The 22267-nt window shown below is 39.3% G+C and overlaps 1 protein-coding gene across 1 annotated transcript in view; it reads right to left on the bottom strand.

The window, feature by feature from the left end:
- Positions 1 to 696: 696 nt before the first annotated feature.
- Positions 697 to 22267, bottom strand: part of wdr75 (WD repeat domain 75) — a 43706-nt gene continuing 22135 nt past the window's right edge. Inside the window, exons 12-21 of the mRNA XM_063052001.1 lie at positions 18471 to 18646; positions 17068 to 17228; positions 15908 to 16088; positions 15356 to 15450; positions 15173 to 15268; positions 10501 to 10670; positions 10335 to 10394; positions 8992 to 9123; positions 8808 to 8899; positions 697 to 969 (exon numbers count right to left, since the gene is read on the bottom strand). Coding sequence (XP_062908071.1) covers positions 765 to 969; positions 8808 to 8899; positions 8992 to 9123; positions 10335 to 10394; positions 10501 to 10670; positions 15173 to 15268; positions 15356 to 15450; positions 15908 to 16088; positions 17068 to 17228; positions 18471 to 18646 — 1368 coding nt within the window. The 3' untranslated portion in view covers positions 697 to 764. The remainder of the gene's footprint in view (positions 970 to 8807; positions 8900 to 8991; positions 9124 to 10334; positions 10395 to 10500; positions 10671 to 15172; positions 15269 to 15355; positions 15451 to 15907; positions 16089 to 17067; positions 17229 to 18470; positions 18647 to 22267) is intronic.

Consider the following 22267-nt stretch of genomic DNA (forward strand, 5'->3'; position numbering starts at 1 on the left):
ATTTACAGTATAAACAGTGTAGATCCATTGAGGCCTTGCAGATAGCATCATAGGTTTGTTCAAAAAATTAGGCTAATATATTGCTAAGCTTTAACATTTCTGGAGGGCTAGAATGGCAATGTTGAATGGCAGAATAGGTGTGAAGGGCTGATAACTGTCCCTAGTTCCGATATTCTGAAGCTTTTCCAAGTATTGGATGGTTAAGCATTTACACAATTTCACAACTTGATTGAATGATATTCTCATTCCTTTGCTGATTTAATGATGAATTGTTGAGTAAGTTATACTCTTTCTTGGGCAGCAACAGGCAGCCCCAGCCAGACTCTTGGTACTGTCATGCTTGAGCTCCAGTTTTGAGGTGACAGATGATGCATTGTGGAACTGAAGGTGGGATGAGAGGCTGGCAGGCAGGTTTGCTAGTTGGCATGTTACTTCCATCTTTTACGCTGGACTTCTGAGCTCTTTCAATGCATGGTTTCTAATAAAACAGCACCAACTCCACTTTGAGCAATCATGGGCTAGCGATTCCCAGGAGTCAATGAAGATATCTTACTACTTATTTCTATACAGGTTATCCATTTGTAAAAGGAGCAATTTCCCTGTTACTTATGCTGACTCTTCCACCCTCTGAATGGGTCCATTCAAGAAACACATATAGTATATTTATTGTAAAAACAAAACTTTAGAATCTGAATATATGTTGTAAAATATTTAGTACAAAATTACATTTCTTTAGGTCACCAGCAGAAATTGATCTCTCCAGTCTATACAGTAAATAGCCAGCCATAATTAGTCCTCTCAAGTTTTTTTAGTTCTTTTTCCTCAGATTTAGTCAATTTGGGTAAAAGTTCTTCAGATGAATATACTTTTTGCACCTCTTGCTTATCTTCAAACAGATCTGTCTCCATATCCGATTCATCTTCCTCTTTTTCACTCTCTATTTCCACCTCCTCTTGTTCTTCTTTTGAGCTGATTTTAAAGATCATAAAGATAGAGGGATAAGCATTAGGTTTTCTTCCTTCAATTAAATAACTGTTACTTCAGCTGGAGGCAAATGCACCAAAAAAAAAACACACACACGTTAAACAGAGCTGCAATTGCAATATAAGACTGAACATCTCACACTTTTTAAGAAAAAAATAATGATAACTAAGTGGTCATTTTATCTATGAACTTAGGTGTATTTCTGAAATCTCAGTTCACAACTAGTAATATCAAATCCAGTTTGGACAAACTCAATTATTTTTTTCTCTAACTTTAAGAAGCTGAAGTTTTAAATATATATTACTCTGAACACAGAAATCTTGCACTCTGCCTGCTTTTGTGGAATACTTTGAAGTGGTAATTCAGCCTTGCTTTCTTTATCCCATTTATTATTTTGTATCCTCTCCAGTGAGCCCTTCTTAACTATTCTTTGCCTAAATAGAAAATCTTAAGATTATTAGGGGGAATGCCATACTAGATCTAGTATTAGGTAACGAACCGGGTCAGATCACAGATCTCTCAGTGGGTGAGCATCTGGGGGACAGTGACCACCGCTCTCTGGCCTTCAGCATTATCATGGAAAAGGAAAAAGAATCAGAGAGGACAGGAGAATTTTTAATTGGGGAAGGGCAAATCATGAGGCTATAAGGCTAGAACTTAATTGGGATGATGTTTTTGCAGGGAAATGTACTATGGACATGTGGTCGATGTTTAGAGATCTCTTGCAGGATGTTGGGGATAAATTTGTCCCGGTGAGGAAGATAAAGAATGGTAGGGTGAAAGAACCATGGGTGACAAGTGAGGTGGAAAATCTAGTCAGGTGGAAGAAGGCAGCATACATGAGGTTTAGGAAGCAAGGATCAGATGGGTCTATTGAGGAATATAGGGTAGCAAGAAAGGAGCTTAAGAAGGGGCTGAGAAAAGCAAGAAAGGGGCATGAGAAGGCCTTGGCGAGTAGAGTAAAGGAAAGCGCCGAGGCATTCTTCAATTATGTGAAGAACAAAAGGATGACAGGAGTGAAGGTAGGACCAATTAGAGACAAAGGTGGGAAGATGTGCCTGGAGGCTGTGGAAGTGAGGGAGGTCCTCAATGAATACTTCTCTTCGGTATTCACCAATGAGAGGGAACTTGATGACGGTGAGGACAATATGAGTGAGGTTGATGTTCTGGAGCATGTTGATATTAAGGCAAAGGAGGTGTTGGAGTTATTAAAATACATTAGGACGGATAAGTCTCTGGGGCCTGACGGAATAGTCCCCAGGCTGCTCCATGAGGCGAGGGAAGAGATTGCAGAGCCTCTGGCTAGTATCTTTATGTCCTCATTGTCTACGGGAATGGTACTGGAGGATTGGAGGGAGGCGAATGTTGTCCCCTTGTTCAAAAAAGGTAGTAGGGATAGTCCGGGTAATTATAGACCAGTGAGCCTTACGTCTTTGGTGGGAAAGGTGTTGGAAAAGATTCTTAGAGATAGGATCTATGCGTATTTAGAGAATCATGGTCTGATCAGGGACAGTCAGCATGGCTTTGTGAAGGGCAGATTGTGTCTAACAAGCCTGATAGAGTTCTTTGAGCAGGTGACCAGGCATATAGATGAGGGTAGTGCAGTGGATGTGATCTATATGGATTTTAGTAAGGCATTTGACAAGGTTCCACACGTAGGCTTATTCAGAAAGTCAGAAGGCATGGGATCCAGGGAAGTTTGGCCAGCTGGATTCAGAATTGGCTTGCCTGCAGAAGGCAGAGGGTCATGGTGGAGGGAGTACATTCGGATTGGAGGGTTATGACTAGTGGTGTCCCACAAGGATCGGTTCTGGGACCTCTACTTTTCGTGATTTTTATTAACGACCTGGATGTGGGGGTAGAAGGGTGGGTTGGCAAGTCTGCAGATGACACAAAGGTTGGTGGTGTTGTAGATAGTGCAGAGGATTGTCGAAGATTGAAGAGAGACATTGATAGGTTGCAGAAGTGGGCTGAGAAGTGGCAGATGGAGTTCAACCCGGAGAAGTGTGAGGTGGTACACCTTGGAAGGACAAACTCCAAGGTAGAGTACAAAGTAAATGGCAGGATACTTGGTAGTGTGGAGGAGCAGAGGGATCTGGGGGTACATGTCCACAGATCACTGAAAGTTGTCTCACAGGTAGATAGGGTAGTTAAGAAAGCTTATGGGGTGTTAGCTTTCATGAGTCGAGGGACAGGGTTTAAGAGTTGCGAGGTAATGATGCAGCTCTATAAAACTCTAGTTAGGCCACACTTGGAGTACTGTGTCCAGTTCTGGTTGTCTCACCATAGGAAGGATGTGGAAGCATTGGAAAGGGTACAGAGGAGATTTACCAGGATGCTGCCTGGTTTAGAGAGCATGGATTATGATCAGAGATTAAGGGAGCTAGGGGTTTACTCTTTGGACATGATAGAGGTATACAAGATATTAAGAGGAATAGATAGAGTGGATAGCCAGCGCCTCTTCCCCAGGGCACCACTGCTCAATACAAGATGACATGGCTTTAAGGTAAGGGGTGGGAAGTTCAAGGGGGATATTAGAGGAAGGTTTTTTACTCAGAGAGTGGTTGGTGCGTGGAATACACTGCCTGAGTCAGTGGTGGAGGCAGACACACTAGTGAAATTTGAGAGACTACTAGACAGGTATATGGAGGAATTTAAGGTGGGGGGTTATATGGGAGGCAGGGTTTGAGGGTGAGCACAACAATGTGGGCCAAAGGGCCTGTACTGTGCTGTACTATTCTATGTTCTATTATTCTCATTTAGGTTACAGAACAGAAATTAACTTGGCACAAATTCAATTAACAGAAAACAAGCCTGGACCAGAAACGGAGCAAATCAATTACTTACTCATCAAATGTATATCCCTCTTCTTGCTCTGCAAAAATCTTCCCTTTGCCTACTACCCACCTAAAATTACTTTCTATAACTTTTCCTAACTTGTTCTACGTGTGAAATTCCCTGGGTGCTTTTCCATATGAAAAGATGGTAAATGACATCTAGTTGTTGATTCCCTATTTTCATCTTCGAGAATAACAAAAACAGTATTTAATGGCTACATTCTAATTCTTAATGTGATTAACAAGTAGTAATTATTGCTCACTTTTTGACCTATAGAACATTTTCATATTTTTAAAACTTGATTTAATATTGCCAAAGGCACATCCTTTTGAAACTCTTCCTATCTCATTACCCTCCTGCTTCTTAATGTTACCAGCGACTCTAAAAGGTTTATAGCTAGATTCAGACTTCACGCTTGTGTAATTAACGTAAATCTATTACAGTGAGTAAGCAAGAACAATTTTTAATCTGTAAATAAAATTGAAAGAATTCTTGAAATTTTACCTGCTCATTATTCTTAAAATGAAAGCTTCAGGCTTTTCATTCTGCTTTTACTTGGAACTGCAGAGCAGCCAAACTAAACAAAACACTTTCTAGCCCTCTTTCATTTTTTTTGCCTCTTATCATTTATGTCCTTCTTGTTCTGCTTACATGACTTTGTTTCCTCTTCCTGTACCTTGTAAGTCTTTAATTAAGATAACTTCTGGCTGACAAGTGCAGGACTGCTCCGTTTGGGTCACTAGCATTGCCTGGGGAATTGCATCAATCCAATACACAGCATGGCATATAAACATTAACTTATCATATCTAAAATATGCTGAGTGAAAATTGTAAAATGCACCCTGTTCATTTACAGTACTGTAAAGTTATGTATTGCACTGTACTGCTGCCACAAACAAACTTTATGATACATGTGAGTGATGATATACCAGATTCTGCTATGGGTTCTCTATTGTGGACTGAGAATGGGAGGGGGGCAGGGAAAAGGGGAAGGAAGAAGGGAGGGAGCAGGAAGCACCAGAAAGTGATTCTGTAATGATCAATAAACCAGTTATTTGGAATCAAATGACCTGGTATCTCAGACGTGGGTGTTTCTGCACCCCTCACATTTCTTCTCTGCCACCTGTCCCAAACCCCTCCCATGGCGCTCCACCTTGCCAGTCTCAACATACTTTGCTCCTGCCAGATTGATAAACTCGCTCTCCACTCTACATTGCCAAATACAGTACTGGGCAAAAGTCTTAGGTGCCCTAGCTATTTATATGTGCTTAAGACTTTTACACAGTACTGTACAGAGCAAAAATTGAAAGAATAGACCAAGGAGACCTTTAATGCACCTGAGTTTAGGGTCAACGACAGGAGCTCTGGAGCCTGATCCATTGAACAGAGACTGATCTCTTGTGCACAAATACACATACATTTGCATGAACGCCTGCCCTTATGTGAACGGAAAGTTGTCTATTCAGGCCAGAAACTCCCACTACAGCTGTCATTCAGAACTGATCAGTGGAGTCACCATTTCGTTTAGCCCAATAATTTAGAGGGACAATCTAGAGTCTGTGCATCAAGACACAGTAATTGTCCCACTCAGCGTTCAGCCTGAAGCCCAGAGTCCAGGCCCTGGTGTCAGCCCACCAGCCTGAGCTCTGGGCAGTTTCCCATTAGCACTAACAACAATTGTAAATAACCTTTTTAAAAAAAAAAGGACCATTACTTCTTGTGTTTATTTCCTTATGACATTGGAGGATGCCATTCAGTCCATCAAGTCTTTATCAGATGTCCCAGCAATCCCACTCTCCTGCTTACTTCCCTGTAACCTACTCTTTCTCACATACTTATCAATTCTTTCTGATTCTTCTACCATGCACTGACACTTGAGATAATTGATAATAGCCAAATAACATGCCAACTAACACCTTTGAGACGTGGAAGGAACCTGGACCACCTGCATGATTACAGAGAGGACAAGGGACCTCAACAGAGGCCACAGTGAATGCCAGAATCAATCACCAGTTTCATGGAGCAGTGAGACAGCAGCACTACCTGCTGCAACACAACAATCACAATGGGTTGCGAGGTTCTTTGAATTGTTGCCCTGGAAGTACATTTGAGAGATGGGACTTGGAGTGAGAGGCACGAATGTTTAAAAGAGGTAGGTCTTGGCTCAAGCTGGTGAGTTTCACATAAGAGGACCTCAAAGGAGGCATATTTAGAAATTGTTAGTTAATAATTGATTGGCAAATTAATTAATTGACAGCAGTCAATAAAAAGAAGGTTTTGTCAAGCAGAGTGGTGAAGAGCTGGTGCAAAAGGCAGAAGTCAGGTTCTTGGATCACTGGAATCTCTTCTGGAGTAGAGGCGATCTACGTTCCGGAAGGGAAATTTGATTTTGCCACCGAGAGGTAGGACTTGAAAGAGTTAAGTCGATGAGAATTCAGGAATCTGTGTAGCAACCAAAGCATGTAAGCCTAGCAATCAGGACAACCATGTTTACAGTAAAAGGGTAGACAGGACCACTGCTTTAAAATGCACCAGTTTCAATGCATGTACAGTTGCAAGAAAAATTCTGAACCCTTTGCATTTACCTGGTTCTCTGCATTAATTACTCATAAGTGGTCCAACCTTCATGTAAGTCCCAATAATAGACAAACAATCTGCCTAAACTAATAACACATAAAACAACTGTACTTCTTGTCAAAATTGAGTACACCATTTGAAAAATCACAGTCTAGGTTCAAAAAACTATGTGAACCTCTGGGGTAATGCCTTCTACAAAAGCTATTGGAATCAGGTGTTCCAGGTGTGGGCTGTAGTGGTGCCCTGCTCTATAAAAAAGACAGAACCTGCTCTTCTCAAGAAAGATCCATTTATGTGCACCGTGTCTCAATCAGAACAACTTTAAGGACCTTAGAAGAATTGTAGAGATGCACAAAGCTGGAAAAGGCTACGAAAGTATTTCTGAAAACCTCAGTGTTCACCAGTCCACAGTGAGATGAATTGTCTCCAAATGGAGGAAATTCAGTACTGTTGCTATTCTCCCTAGGAGTGGGCATCCTGCAAAGATCACACCAAGAGCACAACATGTAATACTGAAGGAGGTGGAAAAAGAACCCAAGGGTAACAGCAAAAGACCTGCAGAAATCTCTAGAACTTGCTAAAGTCTCTGTTCATGTGTCCATTATAAGGAAAACACTGAACAAGAATGATGTTCATGGAGGAACACCATGGAGGAAACCACTGCTCTCAAGTCTGCAAAAGAGCACCTGGATGTTCCACAACGCTTCTGGAACAATGTCCTGTGGACAAATAAGACTAAAGTTGAACTTGTTGTCAGAAATGCACACTGCTGGATGGAGGAAAAAGGGCACTGTACACCAACACCAAAACCTCATCCCAGTGTGAAGTGTGGTGGAAAGAACAACATGGTTTGGGGATGCTTTGCTGCCTCAGGGCTGGAGCAGCTTGCAATTGTTGAGGGGACAACGAATTCAAAATTGTATCAAGACATTTTACAGGAAAATGTCAGGGTAGCGATCTGTCACCTGAAGCTTAATGGAAGTTGGATGATGCAACAAAACAATGATCTGAAAGACAAGAGTAAATCAACAACAGAATGGTTTAAAAAGAAGAAAATTTCTCTTTAGGAATGGCCAAGTCAAAGTCCAGACCTTAATCCAATTGAGATGCTATAGCATGATCTGAAGAGGCTGTTTACATAAGGTATCCCAGAAATATTGGTAAACTGAAACAGTTTTGTATGGAGGAATGGTCTAAAATTTGTCCTTGCTGTCACGCAAATCTGATCAGCAGCTACAGGAAATATTTGGTGGAGGTTATTGTTGCTAAAGGAGGTTCTACCAGTTATTAAATACAAGGGTTCACATACTTCTTCGAGCCTGGACTGTGAATGATTAAACAATGTGTTCAATAAACACATGAGATGTGCAAGTGTTTGTGTGTTATCAGTTTAGGCAGATTGTGTTTGTCTACTATTGTGACTTCGATGAAGATCAGACCACATTTTATGAGCTATTAATACAGAAATCCAGGTAGCTGCAAAAGGTTCACAAACTTTTTCTGTAGCTTAACATGCAAGTAGACAAACTGAGAGCAGGGTTATATCTAAGGACTTAAATTCTGTGGCCATCACCAAAATGTGGTTAAAAAAAGGCAGAAAAAAAGGAAAAAAGAGGAACAGGTAGGAGTGTGTTTGGGGGGGGGTGTTTATTTAATAAGGATGGACATTTTAGATATTCAAACGAGGGTAGGACCTATACAATGAAGGGCAGAGCACTGCCAAGTGTCGGGCACCGACAGTTACAATCTTTTTCCCACAGTTTGTAAGTCCAACACTGCGGCACAGATACAAGATAAAAGAGGAGATTTAAGAGACATGAGAGGTAAATTCTATACTCGGGGGTAGTTAGTACCTGGAATGAATTGACAGAAGAAGTGATTGAGGTGGGTACAATTGCAATATTTAAGCTGCATTTGGATTGGTATATGGAGGAGAACAGCTTGGAGAGTTATGGGGTGAAGGTAGGCAACCACGACTAGCACAGAGGAAGCTGTGCTTGTCTTGGATTTGTTGAGCTGAAGGGTTTGTTCTATGATTAGACACAGATTGCGAGACTTGAGGAATTCCCAGAGAAAGATGATATTGAGGACAATTTTTTGAGAGAGCAGTAAGGAAATATATCCAGCTTCATAACTCAGAGAAATGATTTGCCTTCTGAGGTTAAAGTATGAATAGGATATAAGAGCATACAAATTATAGTATGAATAGACTCAACTTTCAAGCCCACTAAAGCATTTAAACAAGATTAAAACTGATTCAATTGTAACTTTAACTTATTCCCATGGTAAAGATATTTGGCATATTACAACTTATGACCAAATGAAAGACTACGTTCCTGAATCTTTGGAGTTACTAATCTCAGATTTAGACGAGCAAACATAACCAAAGTACTAATTCACAATCTTACCTTTTGTCCTCCTTAGGAATCAGTAACGAATTCATAAACATCGAACAAAGAAATGATGCATTTGGCAGAACATGAGCTGGTGTATGAAGCATCTGAAGGAAACAAGAGTTTTGAATAAAGATTTTTGCCAAAAATTTAAATTTAAAATTCCATATTTGTAAATACTTATCATTCATTTAATTACCTCATTAATTGCAGTAGATCCTTCAGGCAGTGCGGTTTGTTCTGCTTCTAACCCAGATTTTATTTGATGTTGCTGCTGTTTTCCAAGCAACACATGGAAAGGAGTCATCAGAGCATTTTCTTCTGTCACCAACTGGAAACAAATTGAATTCTGATGTTATGTTGATGACGTGCAACTTTCCAGAATCATACTCTTACCAGAATCAAAAGTAAATTTAATAATACTCGAACAACATTTCTACCATTCTATACACAATGAAACCAATAACAAGAATAACTTAGTACATGAAGTTGGCAAACAAGGTTAAAGGACTGTATTTGGGGTTATATATCAATGCAGACTGAGAGATAGTTAATATGGTAAACAAGCCATAATACAACTTTTTACATGGATATAATCTAACTTGATCACATAAAATGAAAGCTAGCTGGTTAAGTAGTGATGAGAATGCAGAGACTTCATGATGATGCAGACAAGCTAAGTGAATGGCAACAATGTGACAGATGATGATGCTCGTAGACCTGGTTTTTGTGCGCATACATCACTGAAAGCTTACTTACAGGTTCATTCAATAATGAACTAAATTGACATGTTAGTCTTTATTGAAGAGGATTGGAATATAGGTAATATATAAATATGTCGAACTACAACAATACAAAGTCTTTGAGACCAGAACTATACAGTATATCGACACTTCATCTTAAAAAAAGTTATACTTGTTTTAGAGGAAGTGCAATTAAGATTCACCATCCTATTTCTTGGGACAATGGGTTTTCAACTTGAGGAGATACTGATTCTCTAAAGTTTAGGATAACATTAGGTGCTCTCAGAAACATATAGATCTCAGAGCTGATGAAAAGTTGGTTCCCCTGAATGCAAAGACTAGAGCTAGGGTGAAAATAAGGGGTAAGCTATTGTGAACCAAGATGAAAAGAAATCTTACCACAGAGCATTGAACCTTTGGAATATTATACCAAGTGAAAGGCCCAATTACAAGAACGTTTAGGTTAAGTGCATGGCAAATGCCGGTGGCAAGTCATTACATAGAAATTGGGATGGCATGATAGCAAAACTGTTAGGGTAACATTATGACAGTGCCGGTGAGCCAGGTTTAATTCTGCACTGTCTGTAAGAAGTTTGTACGTTCTCCCTATGTCATGTGGGTTTCCTCGCACATACCAAAGACATCAGTTAGTAGGTTAATGGGCCACATGTGGTGCAGGCTCACTGGGCTGGCAGGGCCTGCTACTGTGCTGTATCTCTAAATACATTTGTAAAATAAAAAAATTCTGGCCACCCTGTAAAAGTAAATGTTTCTTAGGGACTGGCCATATTACACGCACCTGCTTGCTGGATAGTGTTAGTCGTTCTTCTTCTGATTTTGTACTGAATGTCATTAGGTCCTGCAAGAGGGAAAAAAAATGTTCCCCAATGTATCAATCAATTCATAAGTTAGAAGTGCTTTGTTCCTTAATTGGCTTTCAGCTCCACAACTTAAAATTGCTTTACCTGGGAATCTGTGAGGAAGTAAAGCTGTGATCTGGCTAACCACTGCTGGTTCTCTGAACTACAGTCCTCAGCCAGTTCTCTGGGAACAAAGACAGCCGACTTGACTGGAACATCACACACATTCTTCTGCATGTACAAGGGTCGTGGCTCATTGGGCTTAAAAACAAACACTATAAAAATAATCAACATTCAGGGATTGACCTTGGAGAGACTAAACAAAAGTCTTAAAATTATGGCAAATGACAAATAATACATAGTCTATTATTTTTTTTTCTATTAAAACTATTAGTTAGCAAACAAAAAGGAAAAAAGAATTAAATGTGGTTGACATTCATCGAGGCAGAATATTGAGTTATTGAATGAGAGAATAATGTGATAATTCAGGTTTCCTTGCCTGGGACACACAACAGAGCCCAGCATGGGAAGGCAATGTTTCATACCAATTATGATGAGGAATTTGATTAACTCATTGATCTCAATAGTGGTGAAATAATAAACTTGAGCGTTTTTAGGGAAAAAACAATTAATTTGAAAGATTAGTCAAAAACTTCTGAAAACGAAAAATGTTCCAACATTATGAACAGCTTTGACAAATGTTGATACCAGGAATACCAGATAATTTACTTAGGGCAATTTCACAGGTGTGGGGCAGTGGGGCATTTTACACTCCACATCCTGCAATGATGCCATTATTGCTACCCCACAGGCTGCTTCTTTCTTCAACTTAGCCGGGGAACTGTGTAAAGGTAAATCGTAACTTTCTTCATAGGCCAGAGGCACCAAGAGACGTTTATCACTGAGTGCAAAACCTTTACCAACATATCAAGTTACAGGCAGCCCGAATGATGCATCCTAATTTTATCTCTTATGCAACTTCACTTCAGGACACAATATCCATACCGGTAATCCAACCTCACTGCCGAGTGTCTGACTTCTTCAGTTTCTGTCAAGACACTAGATAGGTGTCATGGCAAGGGAGCGGACAAAATGGGTTATTCCATTCCCTAGTGCAGTCTTTCAGAAACAATCCACGTATCATGTGGCATTGCACTTTTGGGTAGTATGGAAACCAAAGAAGAAAGGCCAGTGTTTTTTTTTTAATCTAACTTGAGAAATGGATATCAGTAAACAAACAAAAAATAAACTGTAGTACATGAATTTATCTCCATGTTTTCTTCAGAGACTCCTAGAAATAATGCTGATAGAATGTTTTTCAATAGTCACTGAAATAAACAAGACGACTATTCAAAGCCACAGCAAGAGTTAATACAAACTATAAATAAAGAATAGGATATACAGTGCCTTAAAAAAGAATCCCGCCACCACAACTATTTTCCCATTTTATGGTCTCATTTTCTAAATTTAAGATATATTGAGATAGGAGTTTTTGAGCTAATCTACAAAACATTGTGCATCATGTCAAATCAAAAGAAAACTTTCAAAACCTGTCAACAATTTACTAAAAATTAAAAACCAAAATTGTGAAGTTGAAAAAGTATTCATCCTCTGTAATTCCTACACTATTTTTTCTCAGTATTAATATACTGCCTTACCAACTCATCCAATTTGTTCAAGTAGAAAATTGGAGGATCATCTGTTTTCAATGAATTCATAATACCCCCTCTCTCTGCAAGATCCAACAGTGTAGTAGATTTTCAATAGACCAACCAAAATAAAGACAGAAGGGCATTTCAGGCAAGTCAGGAAAATGATAAAAAGACCATCTCAAAGGCACTGAACATATCTTTTAGATCAGTGCAGTCCATTGTGAAAAAGTGGAAAAATATGAAGTCACAACTACACTGCCTGTCGGATTAGTCACTGGAGAAGAATGGGACTTGTAAGAGAGGCTACAACAGTCACTCTGAGTGCGCTGCAGAAGCCTGTAACTGGAGATGAAGACCAGAAGATAGAGGAGCAGAAGTAGGCCATCTTGATGAATGCCCATCAAGTCTGCGCTGCCATTCAATCATGGGCTGATCCACTTCATCCAGTTATCCCCACTCCCCTGCTTTCACCCCATACCCTTTGATGACCTGGCTAATCAAGAACCTATCTATTTCTGCCTTAAATACACCCAATGACTTGGCCTCCACAGTCGCTCGTGGCAACAAATTCCACAGATTTACCACCATCTAATTTCTCCGCATCTCAATTCTAAAAGGACATCCTTCAATCCTGAAGTCGTGCCTTCTTGTCCCAGAATCCCCTACCATGGGAAATAACTTTGCCATATCTAATCTGTTCAGGCCTTTTAATATTTGGAACATTTCTATGAGATCCCCCCTCATTCTCCTGAACTCCAGGGAATCCAGCCCGAGCTGCCAGACGTTCCTCATACAGTAACCCTCTCATTCCTGGAATCATTCTGGTAAATCTTCTCTGAACCCTCTCCAATGTCAGTATATCCTTTCTAAAATAAGAAGCCCAAAACTGCACACAATACTCCAAGAGTGGTTCATGAGTGCCTTATAGAGCCTCAACATCATATCCCGGCTCTTATATTCTATACCTCTAGAAATGAATGCCAACATTGCATTTGCCTTCTTCACAATCGACTCAACCTTCAGGTTAACCTTTAGAGAATCTTTCACAAGGACTCCCAAGTCTCTTTGCATCTCTGCATTTTGAATTCTCTCCCCATCTAAACAATAGTCTGCCCATTGATTCTTTCCACCGAAGTGCACGACCATACACTTTCCAACATTATATTTCATTTGCCACTTCTTTGCCCATTCTCCTAAACTACCCAAGTCTCAATGCAGGCTCTCTTGTTTCCTCATCACTACCCATTCCCCCACCTATCTTTGTATCATCGGCAATTTTAGCCACAAATCTCTTAATACCGTAGTCCAAATCATTGACATACATTGACTTCACTTCTCAGCCACGGTAGTGTCCTTCTTCCCTTTGAAAATTTCTTCTTATTTGGAATACATCTGTCTTGCACCTCCCTCATTTTTCACAGAAACTCCAGCCATTGTTGCTCTGCTATCTTTCCTGCAAATGTCCGTTTCCAGTCAACTTCGGCCAGCTCCCCTCTCATGCCATTGTAATTTCCCTGATTCCACTGAAATACCAACACATAGATTTTACTTTTTCCCTCTCAGATTTCAAAGTGAACTCGATCATATTGTGATCACTGTTCCTTAATGGTTCCTTAACCTTAAGCTCTCTTATCACCTCCGGATCATTGCACAACACCCAATAAAGCACAGCCGATCCCCGAGTGGGCTCATCAACAAGCTGTTCTAAAAAGCCATCCCTTAGACATTCTACAAATTCTCTCTCTTGAGGTCCAGTACAGGCCTAGTTCTCCCAATTCACTTTCATGTTAAAATCCCCAACAATTATCATCACATTGCCTTTCTATCTCCTGCTGTAATTTGTAATCCGCATCCCGCCTGCTGTTTGGAGGCCTGTAAACAACTGCCATTAGGGTCCTTTTACCCATGCCATTTCTTAGCTCAACCCATAGAGACTCTACACCTTCTAATCTCATGTCATCTCTTTCCAATGATTTAATATTATTTCTTATACACAGAGTCACACCACCCCCTCTGCTAACTAACCTATCTTTCTGATAAGTTGTGGCCATACAACTTCTAAGGCCTTGCATAAAAAGGGTATTTATGGAAGAGGGGCAAGGAAGATACCCTGGCTAAAAAAATAAACACACCCGTGCCCATCAAGACTTTGCAAAGCGTCACTTAGAAGATACTGTAAAGATGTGGAAGAAAGTCTTGTGGTTGGGTGAGACTAAACTGGAACTTTTTGTCCTCAACATAAAGCAGTAAAGTGCTTTATATAATACTGTACATCAGTCAGATAACACCATCCCTACTGTACAGTATGGTGGAGGTAGCATTATGCTAGGGGGATGCTTTTCAGCTGCAGGGACTGGAAATCTGGTCAGGATTGATGGGAAGATGAATGCTGCTAAATAAGAGAGATCCTAGATAAAAACCTGCTAGCCTCTGCCAGAAAACTTACACTGGGGAGGAAGTTTGTCTCTCAGCAGGACAATGACCCCAAAGCACACTGCCAGAGCAACAATGGATGGCTTCAAATGAAGAAAATTGATGTCCTTTAACGTCCCAGAGTGCTGACCTTAACCTGATCGAACATCCCCGGTGAGACTTCAAGTTTACTGTGCACTGCTGCTCCCCAACTAATCTGACAGAGTTTGAGCAATTTTACAAGGAGGAATGGTTAAATCTTGTTCTATCATGTTGTGTAAAGCTAATAGAGACTTATCCAAAAAGACTACCGGCTGTAGTAGCTGCGATAGGTGGTTCAACAAAGTACTGAGCAAAGAGGCACGAATACTTTTGAATTGATTACATCACAATTTTTGAACTTTTAGTTTTTTCATGCCTTACAACTTTCCCTCTTTTTGGGCCCTAGTGTGAAAAGAGAAGCATGTGATTCACAAATAAAAAAATTACAGTTAAATTGGTCAAAATCCCTGGTTGTAATACTCACTCAAGTGAACAAAAGGTTGGGGCTGAATACTTTTATAAGGCACTGTAAAAACTGAAATAAATTCTTTGTAAATGCGATCAACTGAAATCTGGAAACGTAAAACTTAAGCCTTTTCAAGTACCAAATTAAATGTTTTAGTTTGTACCAATTTCAATAATTTGCTATTGCCAATAACCACTATACTTACAGTCTATGTTCCTACGAAGGTCTGAAAACACAGCAACATTCTCAGAGAGAGGATCAACTTGCAAAGACATTACATTCAGCTGTGTGCTCCATTCCACTGTAAAGCAAAGTATGATGGTAAAATACTTTGCAACATGCTTTTTAGTTGTACACTATCTGTTGGTGCTAGAAATTTCATACTCACAAGTGCAGCACAAAAGATTCCAGCAACAGAGAAACCCATTATCAGTTGAAGCAAGCAGGTACTTTGAACAACTAAGTCTTCCAAAGGCAAGATGCCTGAAAGATTAAAATGAAATACCAAATTATACAAACTAATAATGATCGATTGTGCTATATTAAATATAATTAAGGGCATGTTTATTATCAAATTTATACTTGTACAGGTGGTGTCTAATGCAAATGCTTATGAACGTAGTACTTAACCATAGATTACTCAAGCCATCCAGGATACAAGCACACAAACCTAATTCAACCACAATGAGATAACATATAAACATTCATGAATCCACTATACAACTGCTTGCTCTCAAGAATTAGTTGATTCTTAATATGGCCAATATACTGTACACTTCAGTGCTAATCCTACATAGTTTTTATTCTTTATGGCTTCCTGAACTGAAGTTTCTCTTCACTTTGTGTTTATCACGTAGGAACAATGGCAGGGATTTTGCCACTAGGTAAATATAGTTTCTAAATTAACATTAACAAATAACAACACACTTGCAACATTTACCGTATATTCGCTGGTGGCTGACAGAAAGTATATTTCAGGTCCCAAGTATTTGCATCCCACAGAGTAATGATTTGTTCAAAACTGACAGCAAGTAGGGAACCGTCTTCAGAGAAACAACTATTTGTAGCCTGCAGTTTATGATACGTTCCTACAAAGTCACATGTCCAGCATTCGCTCTTTTCTGGAAAGTAATGTTCAGAGGATACAATAACATCAAAGCCTGGAAACAAAGCTCTGATCAGTTAGCTTAATACTGGGTACAAACTTTGAAGTTTACCTTCTCATAACCAGCATTGCAATTTGATATTACTCATGGTAATCATTCAGGAAATAAAACTACAAAACACAGATAATCCTCCTTTGCAAACAGTGTGCAGTCAGCTAAAGAGTAGGTGAGTTAGGTAAATCATGTAGTCAGCAAATCTGGTGTATTTTATTTATCCAAGTTCCCCAACAACTGTTAAATCCTACTGGACACTGGTTCGGTGTGAAGTTATCCAACACCACCTTCTACTGTTCAACCAGCTGCATTTATAGAGCATTCCTGATGTTCTCCAAATTTGTTAAAATAGACAAAGATTGCAAAATATTTCTTAGTTCAGTGGAGCTATGCAAAACATTATCCTTACATATCACTATAAATTAGACAAACTTGTAGATTGTCATTAAAATGATGCACCTTCCTTGGAAATCTACTACTTATTATGACATACAATACTTCTTGCCTATGTTACTGTACCTGCTAGACATTTACCCTTGAAGACAGAAACCTCGGAATATACAAAAGTAAGTTATCTTAACATGTGGCTCCATTCTATGTCTTTGGGTTTAAACAAATCATCGATAGCCCAGGAACAAATGCTCCATTTCTTTTAAATCAACATGCCATGCACTCAGTTAAAACACCTGGATTTCCCATATCATGGCAACCAAACTTCACAGTACTGTTCAAATGGAAAACACCCTTTTCAAGGCGCCTGAGTCAGCTGTTTTAATATTAAGAGAGCAGCACAAGAGAGAAAATAGCAACTAATAATATCAACATAGCCCCATCTCTCATATTCAGGATGAATTTTCAGTATAATACATTGCTCAGCTGTTATTTTTCCCAAGTATATAGTGCTGTCTAAGTGGCCTGAATACAAACGGTAGGTACTTACGATAGATATCGGAATCATCTCCTAGAATCCAGACTTTAAACCGACCGTCCAAGCTAGATGTTACCAAAGTAGGTGGACTTCTAGAATCATCCACATTTTGAAAGCATACATTTGAGATATGGTTTTCATGTGGTGTGCAGATTGTGGTATTGAGGACAAAACTGTAGACAGGAAAAAATATTGAATACAAGTTACACAACAAATCAGGTTTGATACATCTCAATTTATTTTAAGATTTGCCGCATCAGGTTAATAGTCTGTTTTCCTGGACAGGACACAAATGTAAATTTCAGTAAGAGGTTACATAACTCCTGGAACTTCACAGGAATCAATGAAACAGTACTTGAATTTATAAGAATCGGGAAAATTTTCTTTATAGAATGACATTATGAGAGCTCCAACTTCAGATTTCAATTTTCAATGAATTATTTATTGATGGGTGTTTATAAAGGATAAATCCGTGCAGAGACCTGGGTGGAAATGGACTGTATAACACCCCTTCCCCTTAAAGGAAGAAGCAATGTTTAAAATGAACATGGAATCTTAGTGGGAGATTTCCAGAATTTTATTCATGTTGAAGGGGTTGGTGCACACTTACGGCATCATGCACAATGACAAGAAGATCAAATTAGTGTAAAACACAAATGGGAAGATACCAATTCCATTTTTTCAACTACACGTTCAGGCAGACCTCATACAATTAGAATATGAATTTAAATGGAATGAAGGACCCAATATCACAATTATTCAAAGGGATCATGATAAATATTGACTGTGTGCATATTTAAAAGCCTGTTTGGGGATTTCCTATTATTGGCTCTTTTGCATATTCAACTCCTCTATACTCAGGCATAAATACAATCGTTAAAGCACTGCTAATATTTCTCACAGCCAGAATTTACAGCCTTGACAAGCTGTCTTCATACTTTATTTGTAACTACCTATCAGATCCTCTGCTGGTACTTTGAGTTAATGAGTAGCACACTTAGAAATGACACAAATTCAATGTGTTGCTAATCATATACAGTGATCTTTCACTGATGTTCCAGAGTTAGTCAAACTATTATCTGCAGCATTTCTTTCTGATAAACTATATGTAATGAATAGGATCAAATTCTAATGGTTGACAAATGCCATCAATGAACAGCAACAATCATCTGTCAGAAATATCTGTTTCATGGCCTCCGTCGTGCCCAATCAAAGAAAGCTTATTTATGTGACTTGAGCAAAAGAATTATTATCTGTACTTAGGTGCTCTGGTATTGTCAGAAAATCAATAAAGTACTTGCATGCTTAAAACAGCCATTATTAAAATAGAGATCAATCCTTTTAAATTCAAGATCTATAAATCATTCAAAAATTGGCCAGTTGCTGCTTTTGTACCAAACACTGGGAAGCATCACCTCTGCTTCTTCTCGTTATAGGTCCAAAGCTTCATCTGTTGCTCAATTTCAGTTTCATCATCCACTCTTTCTTCCACAGTGACTAACCATGTACCATGAAGATCAAACGCTGCCTTGACAACCTTTGTCTGGTTTAGCCCTAACTGGTGGATATACTCCTCTTGCACAATATCCAGCTGTGAAACAAAGCAAAATAAAATTACCTCCACCGTACTTATTTGCAACATTTTCATATTTAGTAAACATCTGCTTGTAAAGAAAATCCAGCAATTTACTAACGCATCTAACTTTGCCATAGAAGGAAAACAATGGAATTAATGCATTGATAACACGCAACCTGGGATCAACCCACTTGTATCATTTGCTTCTGAAATCTAACTTTACAATGATGTGTTGTGAAATTGTTCAATCTAGTAGAATGCTTTGGATGCTGCAGGACAGATGCCCTTAATATTTGGGGACACAAGATACTTTATTAAACACAATACTCACAATTTTCCTGATAAAGTATGCGCCTGCAAATTGCTGAGTTAGAAATATCTAAAGCAGTGCTGAATTATAAACCAAAAACATGAAACCTCATGAATCATCACAACCTCAAATATAGATTTGTGTATTGAGGTACTAAGAGATTCAGCTATTTTAAAAAAAAGGCTGTTTGTGCGTTGCTATTATTTTGCATGGATTCTGATTGGTGACCTCAATAGCACAATATTTATAGCATCAGATTACTAACTGTTTAGAAATTACTGCCCACAAAGCAGCAACTGGTATTTTCATTTATAACATGGGTACCCCTTGTATTGTCCTGAGGACATTTTGTTTGTCGTGCTACTGGTAATTTCTGACACCACCAATAAAGGATACAAATGAATCTCCAAAAGCTTGAGAGCTTTGGTTTTCATTTGCATATGAACCTCAAATTAATACATTCCTCTGATTTGCTGAAGGAAGGAGAATGAGGGGAGAAAACATTTCACAGAGCAAGCTGCTGAAAATATTAAAATCACTGAGGTTCCAGAGAAAAGAGACTCTCAGAAGATAAAGTCTAGAGAGAACAGTAGAAATCATAAGAGATAATCGGAATGCATTGGAAAAACAGAAGTAGGAATAAGATGAAAGACGAAGAAGGTGAGTTGGGAAAAAAAGTGACCCAGATAGGATGGAAACTGGGGCCCGGGCCAGTGGACGGGAAAGGCAGGAAGGTAAGACAGATACAAAGCCATCAGATTTTTTGAACACTGAGATAGCAGATTATTAGACCTTTACTGCACGTTTTGTGAGGTACTGAAAAAAGCAATCCAGATCATAAACTGCCAGAAATTATAGGCTGATTTACAAATGGTTCACATCATAAGCAATAAACATGCCTCTAATTCTCAGGTTTAAACTTTTTGATAGTTGCTTAAACTAAGAAATACACAAAGAAAAAAATCATATAAGTTCTATTTGAATAATATGAGTTTGTTAGCTCTAGAACAATTACACATGGGTCTCCATTTAAAACCACAGGGATCCAAGACCACAAACATGTACAATGACACAACTGAACCAACAGTATTTATGGCAAAAATGCAATTTATAACACACTAAAAGAGGAAAGAATGGAACTATTGAAAATTGCTTACAATGATGAACTTGGCAGCCCACGGCATTGAAGTGAAATTAAAATGATCGATCATTAAAATGTTAATGGAGGAGAAAACCGGAGGTCCATGAGCCAGACCTCATCAGAGAAACAGAGGTGGGGAGGGTCAGCAACTTTAAGTTCCTTGGTATCTTGGGCCTAGCATGACAGTGCCATTATTAAGACAGCACAGCAATGTCTCTCCTTCCTTACAAGTTTGACAAGATTCGGCATGACATCTGAAACTTTGACAAACTTCTATAGATGTGTGGTGGAGATTATTTTCACTAGTTGCATAATGGCCTGGTATGGAAACACCAATGCTCCTGAACAGAAAATCCTCTTAAAAAGTAGTGGATACCACCATCAAGGGTAAAGCCTTCCCCATCACTGAGCAGATCTACATGAATGTTGCGCAGGAAAGCAGCATCCATCACTGAGAATGAATCTCAGGGTTGTATAGACTGCCTATAAAAAGTATTCACCTCCCTTTGAAGTTTTCATGTTTTATCGTGTTGCAACATTGAATCACAGTGGATTTAATTTAGCTTTTTTTGACATTGATCTTTTGTGTCAAAGTGAAAATAGATCTCTACAAAGTGATTAATTACAAAATATAAAACATGAAATAATTGATTGCCTAAGTACTCAATCCTAGGCCTTGCGTACAACAGGAGGGACACACAATGCCATGATCAGAGATTTCAGGATGTTGAGGTGAACAGAGGAAAGAATGAAATGTAAAATAGAGTGAACAAGAGAAAATCTGGAGGTGCTGGAAATCCAAGCAACACACACAAAGTGTTGGAGCAACTCAGTAGGCCAGGTAGCACTTATGGAAAAGATGTTTCAGGCCGAGACCCTTCATCAGGACACAGAACTAAATTAGAGAACTAAATCTTTGATCAAGTGTGAAAAATGGAAGAGGAAGGTATGGAACGATTAGATTAAAGGAGGAAAAGGGGACAGTTAGGAACATAGAAAATAGGTGCAGGAGTAGGCCATTCGGCCCTTCGAGCCTGCACCGCCATTCAGTATGATCATGGCTGATCATCCAACTCAGAACCCTGAGCCAGTCTTCCCTCCATACCCCCTGATTCCTTTAGCCACAAGGGCCATATATAACTCCCTCTTAAATATAGCCAATGAACTGGCCTCAACTCTTTCCTGTGGCAGAGAATTCCACAGATTCACCACTCTCTGTGTGAAGAAGTTTTTCCTAATCTCGGTCCTGAAAGGCTTCCCCTTTATCCTCAAACTGTGACCCTTCGCTCTGGATTTCCCCAACATCGGGAACAATCTTCCTGCATCTAGCCTGTCCAATCCCTTTAGGATTTTATACGTTTCAATAAGATCCCCCCTCAATCTTCTAAATTCCAACGAGTATAAGCCTAGTCGATCCAGTCTTTCATCATATGAAAGTCCTGCCATCCCAGGAATCAATCTGGTGAACCTTCTTTGTACTCCCTCTATGGCAAGGATGTCTTTCCTCAGATTAGGGGACCAAAACTGCACACAATACTCCAGGTGTGGTCTCACCAAGGCCTTGTACAACTGCAGTAGTACCTCCCTGCTCCTGTACTCGAATCCTCTTGCTATGAATGCCAGCATACCATTCGCCTTTTTCACCGCCTGCTGTACCTGCATGCCCACTTTCAATGACTGGTGTATAATGACACCCAGGTCTCGTTGCATCTCCCCTTTTCCTAATCGGCCACCATTCAGATAATAATCTGTTTTCCTGTTTTTGCCACCAAAGTGGATAACCTCACATTTATCCACATCAAACTGCCATGAATCTGCCCACTCACCTAACCTATCCAAGTCACCCTGCATCCTCTTAGCATCCTCCTCACAGCTAACACTGCCGCCCAGCTTCGTGTCATCCGCAAACTTGGGAGATGCTGCATTTAATTCCCTCATCTAAGTCATTAATATATATTAATATATTAACTGACACAGTTAAGGCAGATTTTCAGTTTATAATTTTGACAGCTACAAGAACCAAGAAAATGGAATATCATCTATTTTAGAGTCCTTTTTAGCATTTGTCAATTATGACAAAAGTTACTTCAAAACCTGGCTACTGTGCTCCACCGCTTGAACTCATTACTGCAGATCAGGGAGAAATGGCAGTGGACAAAGTAGTGTGAGGTGGTTTTCCAAAATA

The sequence above is a fragment of the Mobula hypostoma genome, chromosome 6 (genome assembly GCF_963921235.1).
Source record: "Mobula hypostoma chromosome 6, sMobHyp1.1, whole genome shotgun sequence".
NCBI classification, from domain to species: Eukaryota; Metazoa; Chordata; class Chondrichthyes; order Myliobatiformes; family Myliobatidae; genus Mobula; species Mobula hypostoma.